Raw genomic sequence first — 18958 nt, 5'->3', positions numbered from 1 at the left:
ATCTATCTATCTATCTATCTATCTATCTATCTACCTATCTATCTATCTATCTATCTATCTATCTATCTATCTATCTATCTATCTATCTATCTATCTATCTATCTATTTATCCACCCAACTATCTATCCACCCATCTATCTCTATCGTGAAACCATCGGTATTCATACCTTCGACTTATCCGTTTATCGCTTGTGGCCTTTGATATACTACTACAGACACTCACACTCTGACATATTAATATCAATATTTTTGTTGTTGCTCATTTGTTTTTTTTTTTATAATCAAGTCTTTAATATTCATTTAATATGTATAAACTTTTTTATAAATAATATTTAAGTATGTTTATACAGTAATGCAAACATTTTCAGCATTTGCTGAAAAAAGTCAGGCTGGTTTTATTATTAAATAGTATTATTTATTTTTGTTGTTCATTTTTTTTTTTTTAATAAAGATTTTGACAAATCGTGCTAATTAGTTTTTGTATATGGAATTTCTCATGATTGTGTTTTATAAACCACAAAGAGCTAAAATACAAAAACAACAAATTATAGATAAGGTTTTGAAATTGTTTAACTAATATGAATTTGCAAAAACTGTTTAGACAATTGTGATTTATTAAATAATTGTTAGTGATAAAATAGAGTTGTTGTTAGTTTAATGTTTATTATATTTAATATATATATACAGAATAGTATTTGACGTTTTCTTTAGTAAAAATGAAGTTAAATTAGATTAAGTATTTAATGTACTTGATATTATAATACTTTTCAAATCTATTAGAAGAGTTCCTTGTCCTCTTATGGTTTAGAAGTTATCGATAAAAAGATTTTTTTTCCAATTTAGAACTTAAATTGGAAAATAATTTTAAAATTTTAAATTTTGAGAATTTTTAAAACTTTAAATATATTTAATATTTTTTAAAAATAAACTTTTGTTGAAGAAATAACTAATTTTAATTTATAATTTTCTTTTATTTCCAGATGATCCTGGTGGTACGAAAGAACAGCAACAGCAGAAGGAACAAGGCCAGGGGGTAAATATTACCAACATGGAAGCAACAACAACAACGGCAAATACAAAATATTATAATAAAACAATAAAACAAAATAATAATAACAACAATCATCAACAAAATAAAACAACAACAATAACCAACAATAAGAAAACACAACAAACAACATATCGTGGAGAAACCAATGAAACTCAAACACAAATGGTAGAAACAACGCCAGCTACAACACAAAAGAAACTTACAGCCAAACAAGCTAAAGCAGCAGCAAAATTAGCAGCGCAACAGCAGCAGCAACAAAATGCTAAAAGTGATACAAATAAACAGCAACAGCAGCAACAACAACAGCAACAAAATGAAGCTGCCAAAAAGATGATAACAGAAACAAAGGAAGCAAAATCTAATGTAACTAATATACCTGCCACTACAACCACAACAGCAACAACAAAATCAAACACCACCGCCATTAATGCCAATAATACAACAACAGCAGCAGCAACAACAGCAAATAATATTAGTAATAGCAGTAGTAATAGTAATAGAAATAATAATAATAATAATAATAGTTCAAATATGAATACAAGTGATAATAGCATGAATAGTAGTATTAAAGAACAACAACAACAACAACAGCAGCAGCAACAGGAGAACAGCACCAAAAGTGATAATCAAACGGCTGACAATACAGCTTCTACAATGTCTTGGAATAATTCCAAATATTTACACAAGAAATTCAAAAGATTAGCCAGTACAACCGAGAATGATGCTTTACAAGAGGCTGAGAAACTGCGAACCACCTCTATGTCCTCGGCTAGTTCATCAGTCTCATCTCCTCCACCGCCACCTTTACAAATACCAACACAGCAGGCTGCCACCGCAACAATACCTGCCACCACTATTAAAAATGAGGAACATTTAACAAATGGTGTCTTAACTAAAAAGGAAACTCAACACCAAACTGAAAATCTTCCTCAACAACAAGACAATTATTCCCAAAATCAAGTGTTACTGCAATTAGCTCAACAGCAGCAACAACAAAATGTTATAGTTGTCTCCACAAATTCTACAGAGATTAGTAGCAACAATACACAATCAGTTTCTACTGCTACTGTTACTACTACATCCACAACTACAGGCTCATCAACTGCTGGCGGTGGTGGGCGCTATAAATGTCCGTATTGTGATTTAAGCTGTACAAAACCTTCGGTGCTTCAGAAACATATACGAGCTCATACCAACGAACGTCCCTATCCGTGTGAAATATGTGGCATTGCCTTTAAAACGAAAAGTAATTTATACAAACATTGCAGGTATGTAAAGATAAAATTAAAAAGACTCCAAATATCTTTGTGGTCCAAATCATAATTTTAAATTCTATCAGCTATGATTTCGAGAAGTTTGCTTGTTTTTTTTTAGCTAAACTTTGTTTTATTTTTCTAGATCTCGTTCACATGCCGCCCGTCAAAAGGGCATTGAAGTATCTCCCGATGCTGATGATGGTCTCTCCGATCAAGATGTTGATCCGGAATTAAGTAACAGCAGTTCGGAAATGGTATGTTGGGTCTATAACTTTCATTAAAGATTTCTATAAAAAATCCTTTTAAAATTAATTCCAGTTAAGTCGCACGGATTCACCAATTGAAGAATTAACGAATAACACCATGGCACAACAGCCCTTTATGCAAACTACAGAGCCACAAGTGTCCATAGCTGCCAGTACTGAATCCGTAAACATAACATCAATTGCACCTGCCTCCTCGTTTACGTCAGTAAAACCTAGCTTTTTACAACAGCCCGCCCAGCAACAGTCGCAAAGATTGCCCTTGGGTTCTCCAGCTGCGGGTACATTGCCACCTGCCGCAGCACAAACCTCAATGGGTGCCAATAATACAGCAGCTAGCAGTAACCCAAAGCAGGCAATTGACTATAAGCCCTACAAACCAAAATTCCATAATGCTTCTTTGTATTCGACTGCCAAAGAGGCAGCTGCCGCTGCTGCGGCAGTAAACACCTCCACCATGAGTACTACTGGTTTGCCAATGGCAGCACATTCTACGCCAGTGCCACAAAAGGATGTGGCTCCAATGCAAAAGTTACCCGAATCTCCACATCCCCATATAAACCAGCATCAGCATTTAGTGGTGCCAGCTAGCGAGCAAAATATTGTGGTGCCGTCATCAAGTAGTGTCATCCACTTACCACCGCCACCACAACAATCACCCACCCATATGGCGCCATCACACCATCCCTCACTATCGCCTAGTACACAAATGAAATTAAACAATCACATCAGTACTCATCAGCTGCAACAGTTGCAGCAACAACAATTGCAACAGCTGCAATCACATACACCACCTCATCATTTGTTGGGACCACCACCTACGGCCAATGCTCTACCGTTGCCTCTAGCAGCGGCTGCCTATTATTTAGGACAGCCGCCGGGCTCACCAGCTGCTGCTTTACTGCATCCCTCGCCTCACCTGCCCGCTCAATCGTTCTATAATCCTGTTTACGCCTCTTTACACATGATGACGCCACAGCAACAGCAGCAATTTCATCACCAATTGCAAATACAACAGCAACATTTACAACAGCAACAACAATTACAATTAACACATTCCAGCTTAGCAGCAGTCATACCAACGCCGTCACCCACACAATCTTCGCACTCTCAAACGTCGCCCTCGATTCCACAAAGTCTTCATAAACCACCTACTCCGCTATCAAACACAAATCACGCCATGTCTGCCAATAATTCCAGGAGTATTCATCATCCCAAAGCCAATACGCCCACCGGCAATAGCACTTTAGTAAATCCCACCCAACAGAATGCTCTACATTATCTAGCCAATGCTGCCTCAGCGGCTTCTGTAGCTATGAGTCCACCCAACCCGGTCAATAACAAGAATACAGTAGAAATTATGGACCAGGGCACAAGTGCCATTAGTCAACGTACTCCTGCTCATGTAAGCAACAGCAGTAATTCCAGCACCTTGTTGCAAACAAACGCAAACTCTGGAATGCAAGAAGTTACTCTGGTAAGTCTTTAAATAACAATATTGAAGGTTTATATTCAAAACTCTTTAAGGGCACAAACTTTGTGGACATTCGAACTATAGTTTGTAATATAGTTTAGTCTGTACTTTAGTATAGTCTAGTCTAAAGTCTGGATCTTAGTCTAGATTATAGTCCAGCCTGGACTATAGTCTCTTTAGGATAGAAAGTTTTGAATATAAGTCTCCAATACTTTCCTTTATATAAAAATCATGTCCTTAATTCCACATTTTTCCAATTTCCTTTTTATCTTGTAGGATAAAGAAAAGCTTAATGAACACATCAACAAACTAATTTCCCAAAATACCGCCATTGTCGAGAATAAAGAACTTTTATTGCAGAAAAAATATCCCAAAACATTAAATCGTTCAAGAAGTTTCACCAACAACAACAGCAGCAGCAGTTCTTCAACGAATACGAACGCTACAGGACAAGTTTTGCAAAGCACTACTGGTGCCCCACCAAGTGAATCGCCAACTAATGCTAAATTGGCACAAGCTATTGTACAAAAACAACAAATGCAACAACAGCAGCAACAGCAGCAACAATTGCAACAGCAATATATGTATCAACAGCAACAACAACAGCACCAGCAGCAATTGCAAAAACAAAGACATTTGTATCATGATAAACCCAATATGGATGAACTATCCCCTGCACCACTACCTTTGAATGGTACTTCTAAACATTTAGTTGGCAAACAAATGGTTCAACCACAACCTATACATCCAGCTCAACAAATGATACCATCCTCACTTAGCAATCAAACACAATTTCAACAATATAGAACAATTGTTACCATTACACCAACACAACCGCGACAGACAGCAAATTCTGCAGCAACTTCGCTATCTTCAAACACTTCGTCAGTCAGCCATAATTCATTGGCTAATGTTCCTCTAAATTTATCGGCTAAAACAAAACTGCCTGAGGAAAGTTTGGATTTAAATAAACCCGGCCATGGTCCCTTACCACAAGCACCACCACCAGCTACACCGCGAAAACGTCACTCCATAGAACAGACACAAGCACAGGGACAATCACAATTGTTAACACCCAGCTTAGTACTTAATGAAGCTTCAAATTCTTCTAATTCCAATTCTAGTACACCACAACCCTCCACGTCAGCCGGCAAGAATCCTCACAATAATTCCATTATTAAACATTTACTACTTAATGCTCGTGGTTTGGCGGTGCCCACGGGAACCGGAGAAGATGCTGTTTACGTATGTCCTTTATGCTCTTTTGGCTTCCGAACGGCCGAGGAGTTGAAATTGCACAATAGCACTTATTGCCAGGGTAGCAATAGCAGTGCCAATTCACCCGCCTCTTCACCTTCACACAAATATTTCCGTTCCAATTCCATGTCTTTGAATCCTTTATCATTGGCCAAATTGGCTTGGTCTCAACTGAAAACAAAACCCAGCAATTTGGTCTTGAATCGTTTAAGTGCTTCAGTGGCTAATACATCGAAAAATTCCAGTACTCACACCACCTCGGCCACCTCAACACAACCTAGTTCCCAGTCTACAGCTAACAATACAAGTTCGACAGCGGGATCCTCTATTCTAAGCGTAGCCTCACAGCCGAACAAGACTCAACCAGCAAACAATGAGCTGCCCATACGTTTTGTAGATGCTCCTCTACCTTCACCGGGTCCTCTATTGGGCAAAACACCTTTAGTGGATTATACGCTCAATGAATCGAAAAGTAAATCCGAGGAAGTTATTATAACAAAAATGCACGATGATCCCATGTACAGTCACATTAACATGGCCGAACATCCTGCCACTAAACGTTTAAAATTTGAAGCCTCCGACAAGTTTTCCTCAAAACGTTCTTCTTTAACTAGTGGCGGTGAAATGCAACTCTTAACTGCTCAAGAACTTTCCAAAAAGGAGGAGCGTTATAAACGTTTTACTTCTTCGGGTGGCTGCATGATTCCCCTATCAGAATGTGATGATGTGGATAAAAGTCCTAAAATGATACGTACTCCTTTGTTGTCGGGCGGTAGTTTTCAAGAAGTGTCACCCAAGAAAGAACAAAAAATGCCGTTGCCTTTAATGCCGGGAACACAACTAACCCCTAAATTAAGTTTAGGTTTGTCCTCCTCTAATGGCCCACAACATTTTCAATTTCCTCCCATTAATCAGATAACAGCATTTAATCCTTTAACATTGGGTCTAACCGAAAAGGTTATACCTTATGTACCCGGTATACCAGGGCCGAACAGTCTACAGCCCCAACTGCCTTTGGCACCGCCCACTGCATCACAACAACAAAAACAACAGCAGCATTTATTAAATTTGCCACAGACAACCAATAGCAAAAATTTATCCAGAAATAACAGTCCTAATAGGAATCAAACACCCAGTCCTATGAACATGTCTACCACAATGCAACAGGGAGGAAGTCCGGACTCGTCGGGTTTGAATAAGCCAACATTTGGTGGGGTACAAAATGTGCCTAGCGAATTTAATCGAGCACCACCCACCACCAATATGCGCAATGTTCGGAATTGGCCAGCAGCTGTAAACAACAGTACATTCAATAACAATAGTACTGGACATAATAGTAAGACCACAGCTGCCGTTAATGATGTGGCGAAACCTTTAAAATCTTTTAATTTTATGCGCATGGCGGATAACTTAAGTCCCCGTAAAAGTGAAAATAAAACAACAACAAATTCTTCTAATCTAACAGAGGCCGAAACTAGACATTTTAATTTGGATAAAATGTCCCGAGAACAATTGATTATACAACAGCCACTTACAAGTAGTAGCAAATCTTTGTCACCCACCAATTTAACACTTACACCCTTGCATGTAGACACCAATGTAACAACCACACTAGCGGATAGTGATGCTACAAGTGCAGAAGTTAAAGCTAAATCGAAATTTCTACGACCCACCAGTTTACCTTTAAGACCAGGCACCTTTACCCCCAAACGTCATCATGGTATAACACCCACTGCCAATACCTTGCCCTTAATTTCGCCCGAAACACCCCGCCCTTCTAAGGAATGTGTACAGCTGTATTTAAATGGTAATTCCTATACATATTTGGGTTTGAAATGCAGCACCAAAACCTTTTACTGCACCCTTAACTGTCCACAGCCGTCGTATGTGCAAGACATGCATAAGTTGTCCATGTACAGCATGTGGCAGCAGTGTGCTGAAAATAATCCTCATCCTTTGGGTTTGAAACCAAAAGAGGTTATGTCTCTTTACGATTCAAGGCAAAAGACCATTATCTTTACCATGGCCAAGGGCAAGAAGATAACTTACACCTTTGTGGCAGCACAACAGACCGTAATGACACCTTTCATCAGCAGTCGGGATAAATTTGAGCATCATCAATTAAAACAGATTGCTCTTAAGGACAGCACTCACACTAAAGATAGTAAAACTTCCTCTGAAAACAAAGAATCATCAAAAGATAACTCCGGAGCTTCAACCTCCAACTCTGCGGCAGTGTCACAAACTTTAGAGGGCGGCTATGAATCTCATGAAAACTATATTTATGTAAGAGGACGGGGTCGCGGTAAATATGTTTGCTCCGAATGCGGCATAAGATGTAAGAAACCCTCTATGCTGAAAAAACACATACGCACCCATACCGATGTAAGACCCTACACCTGCAAACATTGTAACTTTAGTTTTAAGACCAAAGGCAATCTGACGAAACATATGCAATCGAAGACACATTACAAGAAATGCATAGAATTGGGCTTAAATCCAGGGCCAATGCCAGCCGAGGGTGACTTCTTAGAGCCAGATGTAGAATTTGATCAGCAGTCCTCCACCTCGGCTGGTGGCAGAACCAGCTCAATGGGTAATGGTGAATCAGATTCTGAGGGTGACTCTAGTGATAATGAAACCGAAAGCAGCAATGAGTCGGATTCCGCCAAATCGAATGTAACACCACAATTAAATGTCTCGGCGGCGGAGGATAATAAATCGCATTTGGAACATGAAGCCGCCAGATGTTTACTTACACTCTCCATGACCCCACCCATACACACGCCCAGTTTAGAAACTTCTATGGCTAATAGTCAAATGACCACTGTTACCACTGTCAGCTCTAGTTGTGCGATCTCTTCTACACCCTCCCAGGCCATAAGGCGTGTCATTTCATATACCTCACCCAAACCCCCCTTTGACTATCAAAAGCAAGAACAATATTACTCAAATCCCAAAGAACACAAACCGAAATTAAACAATAGCAGTGCCACTAGTTTTGAAACAGCACCCATGGATTTAACTAAGCCACGCAATATGGAAGTTATAAGCTCCAGCTCAATAACACACACACCCACCTCTTTCTCCTCCAATCCGGGCCCTGTGCAGACCCAAGCTCAAATACGTGATGTCATCTTCGGTGTTAATAAAAATGAATCGGGTTTTTTGAAAACTATGATATCGGTTTCCTCTAAAGTTGGCCGCAATTATGCCGATAATTATGAGGAGAATCATCATAAATTAAATGAAGACATGATGTTGTATGATTATCGCCGGGAGCAGACCTTACAATACTATAAAATCAAACAGACTCAATTAAGTCGTGGCATGACAGTTAATCCTAATGTTATGATGTCAAATGCCACACCCACCTCTAGTCCTGCTATTACTACAAGTGTTTCTTTGGGCTCTACCATGGTGTCTACCAGTTCGGAAGCGGTTATAGTGACTAGTATGGCCAGCAGTGCTCCAACAACGGCTAGTGAACAAATTGTAGCCAAGAAGGAGGTTATAGCGCCATTACAGTTGCCTAAAATAGAAATTGTGGAACCTCAAGAAACATTAAAAGCAGAAACTACGGTACCTGTAACAGTACCTGCAGTCATGCCGGTGTTAGCGCCAGCCACAACAACTGAGGCCCCTAAATCTCTCAAGTCTTCGGATGAAAGTGAAGAAACAGATGAAGAGCCTCCTGCCAAGAAAGTGGCCACTAAAACTAATGATGATAAGCCCGCCCATAATGCCAATTTACCGGCCGCCATTTTACAACCAGGAACCACCGATTTTTCGGGTGTTTTATCAGGTGGAGGCTCCAGTAGTCAAGCTAATCAACCACAACGCACCGTTATAGTGGGTGAAGATGGTTTTACCACAAATAACAATGAAATTTTACCCGTACACCCAAGGGTGCCACAAATATCAAATGCCGATGGACGCCCTGTTTGCTCTATCTGCTCGAAAACTTTCCAGAAACAATCGCAATTGGTTTTGCATATGAACATACATTATATGGAGCGTAAATATAAATGTGATCCTTGTGGCGTATCCTTTAGGACTCAAGGACACTTGCAGAAACATGAAAGATCAGAGGCTCATAAAAATAAAGTAATAATGACTTCTACGTTTGGAGTGCCCACCACCTCGAATCCTCGACCTTTTGAATGTACCGATTGTAAAATCGCTTTTCGCATACATGGCCATTTGGCCAAACATTTGCGCTCAAAAACTCATGTACAGAAATTGGAATGTTTACAGAAATTGCCTTTTGGTACTTATGCTGAGATCGAAAGAGCCGGCATTAGTTTGACCGAAATCGATACTAGTGATTGTGAGAATTCTTTGATTTCTTTAAGAGTTTTGGCTCAAAAACTAATCGAAAAAGATCCCACTTCCAAATTGGGCAGCTATACCACACCCTCGGGCGATAACTCCAATACTGGCCTGGTATCACAAGACAGTGCCTCTGAAGATGGCTTTACCGCTGCCGAAAGAGCGGCCGCTACAGCTATAGCTTCGCTGGATAACAATAGTGCTGCCAATACCCCAAGAAGAGCTAATTCCACTTCAGAAGATGAAAGTATAGCCATGGCTTTAAATAATAACTTAAAAAGACGTTTACCGGGTACCTTTAGTAATGGTGAGGAGAGTGATAAAGAGTTTCAGGAGCAACAGGAAAAACGTTTACGTCCCGAGGGTCTTATCAATAATACTCACCTTAATACAGCCAGTCCCACAAACTGACATTATATCTTTGCCTATCCCGATAGATGAATTATGCATATGTTGTCGCAGCCCCCAACACCTATAACGCTTATAAGGGACAGATCATATACAAATTATCTGCAATATAAAGCCCCACCGTTTAAAAAACATTAAATATGAAAAAGATCATAAGAAGTTTTTTTTTTTGGAAACCAGCTAAAACTTGTGATACTTCAACAAAAAAAATCCCCTCAGGACCAAAACTACCTAAACAAACAGATGAGTTAAACACTTTCATCATATCTAGCCCCTTTTTAGAAAACACATATCTTGTACGGAATACTAAAAAAATTAACATATTTAAGCTAAAAGCTAATTTTCTGTTTAAAAGTTTAAACTTTAACAGATTCCGTTAAGTATACAAGTTTTTAGCTGGTGTTCTGATTACACAGATCAACAAATTTGAAAATATAATCGAAACCCAGAGATTGAGCTGCTCTGATTCTGTATCTGGATTTAGAATTTATATATTACATCAGATTTTCGAGATATTTTGGCCATATTTGCGACGCTATAACACATCTGAAAGCCAAATCTGTGGACTTTAAAATAAAGTTCTGTTCTGGTTCTAGTTCAGTTCTGGTTCAGTTCTAGTTCAGTTCTAGTTCTAGTTCAGTTCTAGTTCAGTTCTAGTTCAGTTCTAGTTCAGTTCTAGTTCAGTTCTAGTTCAGTTCTAGTTCAGTTCTAGTTCAGTTCTAGTTCAGTTCTAGTTCAGTTCTAGTTCAGTTCTAGTTCAGTTCTAATTCAGTTCTAGTTCAGTTCTAGTTCAGTTCTAGTTCAGTTCTAGTTCTAGTTCAGTTCTAGTTCAGTTCTAGTTCAGTTCTAGTTCAGTTCTAGTTCAGTTCTAGTTCAGTTCTAGTTCAGTTCTAGTTCAGTTCTAGTTCAGTTCTAGTTCAGTTCTAGTTCAGTTCTAGTTCAGTTCTAGTTCGGTTCTAGTTCAGTTCTAGTTCAGTTCTAGTTCAGTTCTAGTTCAGTTCTAGTTCAGTTCTAGTTCAGTTCTAGTTCAGTTCTAGTTCAGTTCTAGTTCACTTCTAGTTCAGTTCTAGTTCAGTTCTAGTTCAGTTCTAGTTCAGTTCTAGTTCACTTCTAGTTCAGTTCTAGTTCAGTTCTAGTTCAGTTCTAGTTCAGTTCTAGTTCAGTTCTAGTTCAGTTCTAGTTCAGTTCTAGTTCAGTTCTAGTTCAGATCTAGTTCAGTTCTAATTCAGTTCTAGTTCAGTTCTAGTTCAGTTCTAGTTCAGTTCTAGTTCAGTTCTAGTTCAGTTCTAGTTCAGTTCTAGTTCAGTTCTAGTTCAGTTCTAGTTCAGTTCTAGTTCAGTTCTAGTTCAGTTCTAGTTCAGTTCTAGTTCAGTTCTAGTTCAGTTCTAGTTCAGTTCTAGTTCAGTTCTAGTTCAGTTCTAGTTCAGTTCTAGTTCAGTTCTAGTTCAGTTCTAGTTCAGTTCTAGTTCAGTTCTAGTTCAGTTCTAGTTCAGTTCTTGTTCAGTTCTAGTTCAGTTCTAGTTCAGTTCTAGTTCAGTTCTATTTCAGTTCTAGTTCAGTTCTAGTTCAGTTCTAGTTCAGTTCTAGTTCAGTTCTACTTCAGTTCTAGTTCAGTACTAGTTCAGTACTAGTTCAGTTCTAGTTCAGTTCTAGTTCAGTTCTAGTTCAGTTCTAGTTCAGTTCTAGTTCAGTTCTAGTTCAGTTCTAGTTCACTTCTAGTTCAGTTCTAGTTCAGTTCTAGTTCAGTACTAGTTCAGTTCTAGTTCAGTTCTAGTTCTAGTTCAGTTCTAGTTCAGTTCTAGTTCAGTTCTAGTTCAGTTCTAGTTCAGTTCTAGTTCAGTTCTAGTTCAGTTCTAGTTCAGTTCTAGTTCAGTTCTAGTTCAGTTCTAGTTCAGTTCTAGTTCAGTTCTAGTTCAGTTCTAGTTCAGTTCTAGTTCAGTTCTAGTTCAGTTCTAGTTCAGTTCTAGTTCAGTTCTAGTTCAGTTCTAGTTCAGTTCTAGTTCAGTTCTAGTTCAGTTTAGTTCAGTTCTAGTTCAGTTCTAGTTCAGTTCTAGTTCAGTTCTAGTTCAGTTCTAGTTCAGTTCTAGTTCAGTTCTAGTTCAGTTCTAGTTCAGTTCTAGTTCAGTTCTAGTTCAGTTCTAGTTCAGTTCTAGTTCAGTTCTAGTTCAGTTCTAGTTCAGTTCTAGTTCAGTTCTAGTTCAGTTCTAGTTCAGTTCTAGTTCAGTTCGTTAGTTTCAGTTCTAGTTCAGTTCTAGTTCAGTTCTAGTTCAGTTCTAGTTCAGTTCTAGTTCAGTTCTAGTTCAGTTCTAGTTCAGTTCTAGTTCAGTTCTACTTCAGTTCTAGTCAGTACTAGTTCAGTACTAGTTCAGTACTAGTTCAGTTCTAGTTCAGTTCTAGTTCAGTTCTAGTTCAGTTCTAGTTCAGTTCTAGTTCAGTTCTAGTTCAGTTCTAGTTCAGTTCTAGTTCAGTTCTAGTTCAGTTCTAGTTCAGTTCTAGTTCAGTTCTAGTTCAGTTCTAGTTCAGTTCTAGTTCAGTTCTAGTTCAGTTCTAGTTCAGTTCTATTTCAGTTCTAGTTCAGTTCTAGTTCAGTTCTAGTTCAGTTCTACTTCAGTTCTAGTTCAGTACTAGTTCAGTACTAGTTCAGTACTAGTTCAGTTCTAGTTCAGTTCTAGTTCAGTTCTAGTTCAGTTCTAGTTCAGTTCTAGTTCACTTCTAGTTCAGTTCTAGTTCAGTTCTAGTACTAGTTCAGTTCTAGTTCAGTTCTAGTTCTAGTTCAGTTCTAGTTCAGTTCTAGTTCAGTTCTAGTTCAGTTCTAGTTCAGTTCTAGTTCAGTTCTAGTTCAGTACTACTTCAGTTCTAGTTCAGTTCTAATTCAGTTCTAGTTCAGTTCTAGTTCAGTACTAGTTCAGTTCTAGTTCAGTTCTAGTCCAGTTCTAGTTCAGTTCTAGTTCAGTTCTTGTACTGTTCGAGTTCTTCTAGTTCAGTTCACATAACAAATTGTATGACTAAAGGTGTCATCGCGCGGTTATAACCTCACAAATATGACCAAAAAAACGGGGTTTCTTTCAAACTTTATGACACGATATCTCAAAAAGCTAAAGTGATGGATAAATTCTGAGGCCACATTCGTATTCAGCGCTGCTCCTTTGGTCTCTGGCTTAAAAATTGTTGAGCTGTGTTATTTATTTGAAATACATACATAACTATAACAAAAAATATCAATCTATTAAAACATATACAATCTTTAAATGAACCAAAAACAAGAAAAACACACAAGAATACTTTATACATACAGACAAAAATGATATCATTTTGTAAAGTAAATAGTAAAAAGAAATAAATTATATACAAAAAATATATATTTTATAACTATAACTATTGTACATACATAAGAATAATAATAATAATTTTATAAATAATGAAAATTATATTATTAAAAAAAGGTTTAGGTTGAAGGCCAAAGGTTATTTAGAGATTTTTAAATATATTATAAATTCTAATTTTTAGGCCTAAACTAAACGCAATCTTTAAACCATTTTAATTTAACAACAATTTATTTTTCTAGTATAAAAACACTGTGGTACTGTTTTTTTTTTTATAAATTTAAAAGCTATTTTTATAAACAAAAAGTTTCGAATCTAAAAGTTTTGAAACCAAAAGAAAAGAAATTTGTTATAAAAATTAAAAAAAAACAAAAAAATTCTAGTTAATAATCAAAGTTCTTCCTGGGTTTTTAAAAAATTCTTAATTTTTTTTTTTTGTTAAATTCATATTATTTTTTTTTAATTTTACAAAAAAATCAATTGTTTTTATTATAACAATAATGTTAAGTAATCCAACGAGACTACGAGACTCTTTAATTAATAAATTTTTGTAATTTTAGTAAATTTAATTTTATATTAATAATTTGTTTTAAAACCTAAGTTAAGCTTTTGTATTTAGAAAAAAAAAGAAATACTTTTCTAGTTGTAAATAAACTAATTAATGTACAAAATCAAAAAAAAAAAAAAATAATAATAAATTTTTTATTATAAAACTAGACTCATATAAATGTCAAACAAAGTTTATAAAAAAACTTAACACAAAAAAAAAAACAAATTTAATAAAATGTCATAGAAACTATAGTTTTTTAAGTTTATTCAATAAATTTATTAACAAAATCTATAACTATATATTGTATATATAAAAATTAAACTAAAAAAAACAAACAAAATTATATTTAATATAAATGTATATCTTCTTACTTATAAATCTATCTATATATATATATATATAAAAACTGTCATAAGTATATATTTTAAAATATACTTTATTACATCTAAACGTATGTATGTTTGTATATCATTAACATTATAAATATATATATATAAACTTTATAGTAAATAACTATCTAATTAATTACATTATTTGTAATTGTTTTGTGTATGTGAAGAAAGAAATACAATTGAAAAAGAAAAATGTTTGAAATAACAAACAAAAAATAAAATAAAAAAATTTTAAAAATATATAAAAAAAAAATTTCTTGGGTTTTTATTTGCAAATTTAAGGATTCTGTAGAAATATTCTATTCTAAGTGTAAAATTGTTTTTTTGTTTCTAATTCGGGGTCAAAGAAAATATTGAAAAAAACAGGTTGTTTCATATTAACCCAGTACATTTGTTTTTATTTAAAGTTAAAATCGTCCTTCACCATCTTAACAAAAATTGTTTTTATCTATTAGATTTCATCTCAGAAACGTGTTTGGAAATACATGTATTCCTGGAAATAAAATAAAAAAAGTTAGAAATAGAGTTTGAACATAATTCGTTTGTGTGATCAAATAATCGCTTTCTTGGATGAGAACATAAAATCGGCAGTAACTTCGTTAAAACACGAATAAATTGAAAAAGACCTTCAATTTGTATTCGAGTTCAGTTCTAGTTTAGTTCTAGTTCAGTTTTAGTTCAGTTCTAGTTCACTTCAGTGAACTAGTTCTGTTCTAGTTCTGTTCTTGTTCTGTTCTTGTTCTGTTCTAGTTCTGTTCTAGTTCTGTTCTAGTTCTGTTCTAGTTCTGTTCTAGTTCTGTTCTAGTTCTGTTCTAGTTCTGTTCTGTTCTAGTTCTGTTCTAGTTCTGTTCTAGTTCTGTTCTAGTTCTGTTCTAGTTCTGTTCCAGTTCTGTTCTAGTTCTGTTCTAGTTCTGTTCTGGTTCTGTTCTAGTTCTGTTCTAGTTCTGTTCTAATTCTAGTTCTGTTCTAGTTCTGTTCTAGTTCTGTTCTAGTTCTGTTCTAGTTCTGTTCTAGTTCTGTTCTAGTTCTGTTCTAGTTCTGTTCTAGTTCTGTTCTGTTCTAGTTCTGTTCTAGTTCTGTTCTAGTTCTGTTCTAGTTCAGTTCTGTTCTAGTTCTGTTAGTTCTGTTCTGTTCTAGTTCTGTTCTAGTTCTGTTCTAGTTCTGTTCTAGTTCTGTTCTAGTTCTGTTGTAGTTCTGTTCTAGTTCTGTTCTAGTTCTGTTCTAGTTCTGTTCTAGTTCTGTTCTAGTTCTGTTCTATTTCTGTTCTAGTTCTGTTCTAGTTCTGTTCTAGTTCTGTTCTAGTTCTGTTCTAGTTCTGTTCTAGTTCTGTTCTAGTTCTGTTCTAGTTCTGTTCTAGTTCTGTTCTAGTTCTGTTCTAGTTCTGTTCTAGTTCTGTTCTAGTTCTGTTCTAGTTCTGTTCTAGTTCTGTTCTAGTTCTGTTCTAGTTCTGTTCCTGTTCTGTTCCTGTTCTAGTTCTGTTCTAGTTCTGTTCTAGTTCTGTTCTAGTTCTGTTCTAGTTCTGTTCTAGTTCTGTTCTAGTTCTGTTCTAGTTCTGTTCTAGTTCTGTTCTAGTTCTGTTCTAGTTCTGTTCTAGTTCTGTTCTAGTTCTGTTCTAGTTCTGTTCTAGTTCTGTTCTAGTTCTGTTCTAGTTCTGTTCTAGTTCTGTTCTAGTTCTGTTCTAGTTCTGTTCTAGTTCTGTTCTAGTTCTGTTCTAGTTCTGTTCTAGTTCTGTTCTAGTTCTGTTCTAGTTCTGTTCTAGTTCTGTTCTAGTTCTGTTCTAGTTCTGTTCTAGTTCTGTTCTAGTTCTGTTCTAGTTCTGTTCTAGTTCTGTTCTAGTTCTGTTCTAGTTCTGTTCTAGTTCTGTTCTAGTTCTGTTCTAGTTCTGTTCTGTTCTAGTTCTGTTCTAGTTCTGTTCTGTTCTGTTCTAGTTCTGTTCTAGTTCTAGTTTTGTTCTATTTCTCTTCAAGTTCTGACTGTTGGTCGATCCGAATTAGAACCCTTTTGATTTGAAAAGACCCCTATTTGTGGTCTGTCTTATTCTCTATAAAAATACAAAATCGGCTCTCAATTTCAGATCACATAAAATCTTACCTAAGTAGTTTGGTTAAAACTTCTATAAACGAGAAAAGTGAGCCGATATCTGATTTTATATTTTAACAACAAAATAGATGTTTTGATCGAAAACATAAAATTGGTTTTAACTAGAAAATGGGCCTTAATATGTGATCAATCTTAATAAAAAATGTTTTAATAATATTACCAAAAGAAAAGCTGCTCCCAATATTAATGCTCTTTCTTTAGCGTTTAACTTGGAATCACTATAATATATATTTGTTGTATATTGAGATTTGCCTGCCAACCATTTGCGATCAATAGATGCCCTTAAGTCGCCACCCGAGTGTATCTAAAAAATAAAATATTTAAAAGTGAATTTATAAAGTAAAGTTCAAAATATCGAAAATTTGCCGACAATGGACTTACTTTAAAATATGTTTCTTTAGGTACACAAAAACAACAGAAACCAGAATTTGAGGGACCTTCGATGCAAAATATGGGCGAATTCGTCGCACCATCCTCTATATAAAACTCCGGCACTGTTATTGTGGGAGATTGTACAATACGTCCCAATATATTACCCGGTGGTATCCATACCTCCAAACTTTTCGGTTGACAACACATAAAACCTAAAGATAATTTCTTGTGAAATACCATTGCTTCCTGATAGGTTTTATCGATGACATGCATTTGAAAGGGACGAGCAGAGCCCCAAATTAAACGATTTTTCTCGGTCGAATATTCTGAAGCAGCATATATGGCATCGCCTAAAGGTGAACGGACAACAAAACGATTCTCCGAGGATACAGATGTGAGCGCTTGATAATAAATTTATTTGTTTAACAAAATAAAATTGTTTATAAGTTGTTGGTCTACTTACAGTCATTCAATTCAAAAGTTTGTTCTATATGCACCGAGGGTAGGTCTACTAAAAAACTGTAACCTGTTAAAGGCACATAAGTAGATCCGATTCTGGCATTTTGTTCTACAGTCGAAACTGGTAAGGGTATGCGTGAAGATCCTTTTGAAGAAATGATTTGTAATTAGTTTTAGATTTTTCTCAAACTTTTTTTAATATTTACCTCTGGGTTGGGTTGTTATACTAACTGGTCCGTCTAAAACTAAAAATTTATTTTAAAATATATTAAGAAGACTTTGTGTAGATATAACATTTATATAGCATTAAGTATTTTAAAAACTATTGATCAAAATTTTGATATTACTTTATTCGAAATCGTTGCTACTTGAACCGGTTAAAACATTGATTAATATATTGAAATTGTTTAAAATATTATAACTTTCAAAAAATATCTACTAATAAGTAATATTTAATAATTTGCCATGTTACAAACATCATGGTGAAATTGATACTCAACCTTAAACCTATAGCTATAGTAGAGCGATAAGATATTGAAATGTTTTGATATAAAGCCATAGGAATTTTAATACATAATATTACGCACCTATGTAAAGTTAAAGTTAAGTTGTGGTGCAATAATTCACTGCTTTAAATTAGTTAAAAAAAAAATACATTTAAATTTAGCTCTAAAGGATCCAGTTAATAAAATTGATCATTTAAAAACTCTAATATTTCAATTCTAAAAAAAAAATGAAAGATAAAGTTATTCCACTTGTATTGTCATAAGTGTTAACTGATATCAGCAAACTTAATTTATCTTTATGTTTATTGTAGAAAATGAATCATTATCATCGCCATTATAAAATCTAATTAGACGCGTTTTAAAAAACACACCTCTTGGTTCTGATCTCGTTTGTTGGGCCACACGTATTTCACTGTCATATTGTAAATTGCGTACCGCATCATTTTGCAACATTTTTTCTAAATTTAAATATAAGTGGCGTTTAAAATGGGAAATAAGTTTTAATAATAATATGAAGTGTTCTCTAAACGCTTTCAATTGGTAAACTAATTTATTATCTTGTCCTCAGGTGCCTATGAGCTTCAGTTATTATTTTACTCTTCGTTATTTTTTATATTTTGATAACGCCCGTTGTTTTACTTATAGGCCATATCGATTAATGCTCAATATTTTTGCTAGTTATTAAGTTTATTATTGTTTTGTTCTCAAAATAAAACCTTATCTATATAAAAACGTATATCGTTTTCCACTAATTCCTATAGATAGTGTCATGCATTTGTGGTAAGAGCTATATTGGACATATACTATATAAAACTTATCAATGAAGATTGACCGACCAAGCCTGTTATGTGACACCCTACAACATTGTATTATATCTAGTACTGAGCTAGAACTAAAATTAGAACTGAATTTCAACTCAATTAGAACTGAACTAGAACTGAACTAGAACTGAACTAGAACGAACTAGAACTGAACTAGAACTGAACTAGAACTGAACTAGAACTGAACTAGAACTGAACTAGAACTGAACTAGAACTGAACTAGAACTGAACTAGAACTGAACTAGAACTGAACTAGAACTGAACTAGAACTGAACTAGAACTGAACTAGAACTGAACTAGAACTGAACTAGAACTGAACTAGAAACTGAACTAGAACTGAACTAGAACTGAACTAGAACTGTACTAGAACTGAACTAGAACTGAACTAGAACTG

General features: G+C 35.4%; 2 protein-coding genes across 4 annotated transcripts in view; one reads left to right on the top strand and one right to left on the bottom strand.

Annotated features, from left to right (window-relative positions):
• Nucleotides 1–10684, top strand: part of LOC119610995 (transcription factor HIVEP3) — a 62488-nt gene extending 51804 nt beyond the window's left edge. For all 3 annotated transcript variants that reach the window (XM_037966443.1, XM_037966442.1, XM_037966444.1), the window contains exons 2-5: nucleotides 981–2319; nucleotides 2450–2561; nucleotides 2626–4047; nucleotides 4321–10684. In XM_037966443.1, the coding sequence (XP_037822371.1) occupies nucleotides 1049–2319; nucleotides 2450–2561; nucleotides 2626–4047; nucleotides 4321–10044 (8529 nt within the window). In that variant the 5' untranslated portion in view covers nucleotides 981–1048 and the 3' untranslated portion in view covers nucleotides 10045–10684. The remainder of the gene's footprint in view (nucleotides 1–980; nucleotides 2320–2449; nucleotides 2562–2625; nucleotides 4048–4320) is intronic.
• A 3764-nt stretch (nucleotides 10685–14448) lies between these two features.
• Nucleotides 14449–18298, bottom strand: LOC119610996 (phospholipid scramblase 3). Its single transcript, XM_037966446.1, has 6 exons — nucleotides 18115–18298; nucleotides 17444–17482; nucleotides 17242–17382; nucleotides 16788–17179; nucleotides 16567–16710; nucleotides 14449–14799 (listed from the first exon to the last, which is right to left on the bottom strand). The coding sequence occupies exons 1-6, from the start codon at nucleotides 18194–18196 to the stop codon at nucleotides 14770–14772; spliced, it is 828 nt and encodes a 275-aa protein (XP_037822374.1). The 5' UTR covers nucleotides 18197–18298; the 3' UTR covers nucleotides 14449–14769.
• Nucleotides 18299–18958: the final 660 nt, after the last annotated feature.

The sequence above is a fragment of the Lucilia sericata genome, unplaced genomic scaffold (assembly GCF_015586225.1).
Source record: "Lucilia sericata isolate MDLA Ls3-8-SP2 unplaced genomic scaffold, ASM1558622v1 Contig001333F_arrow, whole genome shotgun sequence".
Taxonomy (NCBI): Eukaryota; Metazoa; Arthropoda; class Insecta; order Diptera; family Calliphoridae; genus Lucilia; species Lucilia sericata.
Note: the sequence above shows the minus strand (reverse complement) of the source record. Positions and strands in the feature narration are given on the sequence as shown.

Coding starts and splice junctions, on each gene's coding strand:
- LOC119610996 (XM_037966446.1), bottom strand. CDS start 18,196: ATGTTGCAAAATGATGCGGTACGCAATTTACAATATGACAGTGAAATA. Junction 17,483..18,114: donor AACGAGATCAGAACCAAGAG/GTGTGTTTTTTA, acceptor ATAAATTTTTAG/TTTTAGACGGACCAGTTAGT. Junction 17,180..17,241: donor AACTTTTGAATTGAATGACT/GTAAGTAGACCA, acceptor TTTATTATCAAG/CGCTCACATCTGTATCCTCG.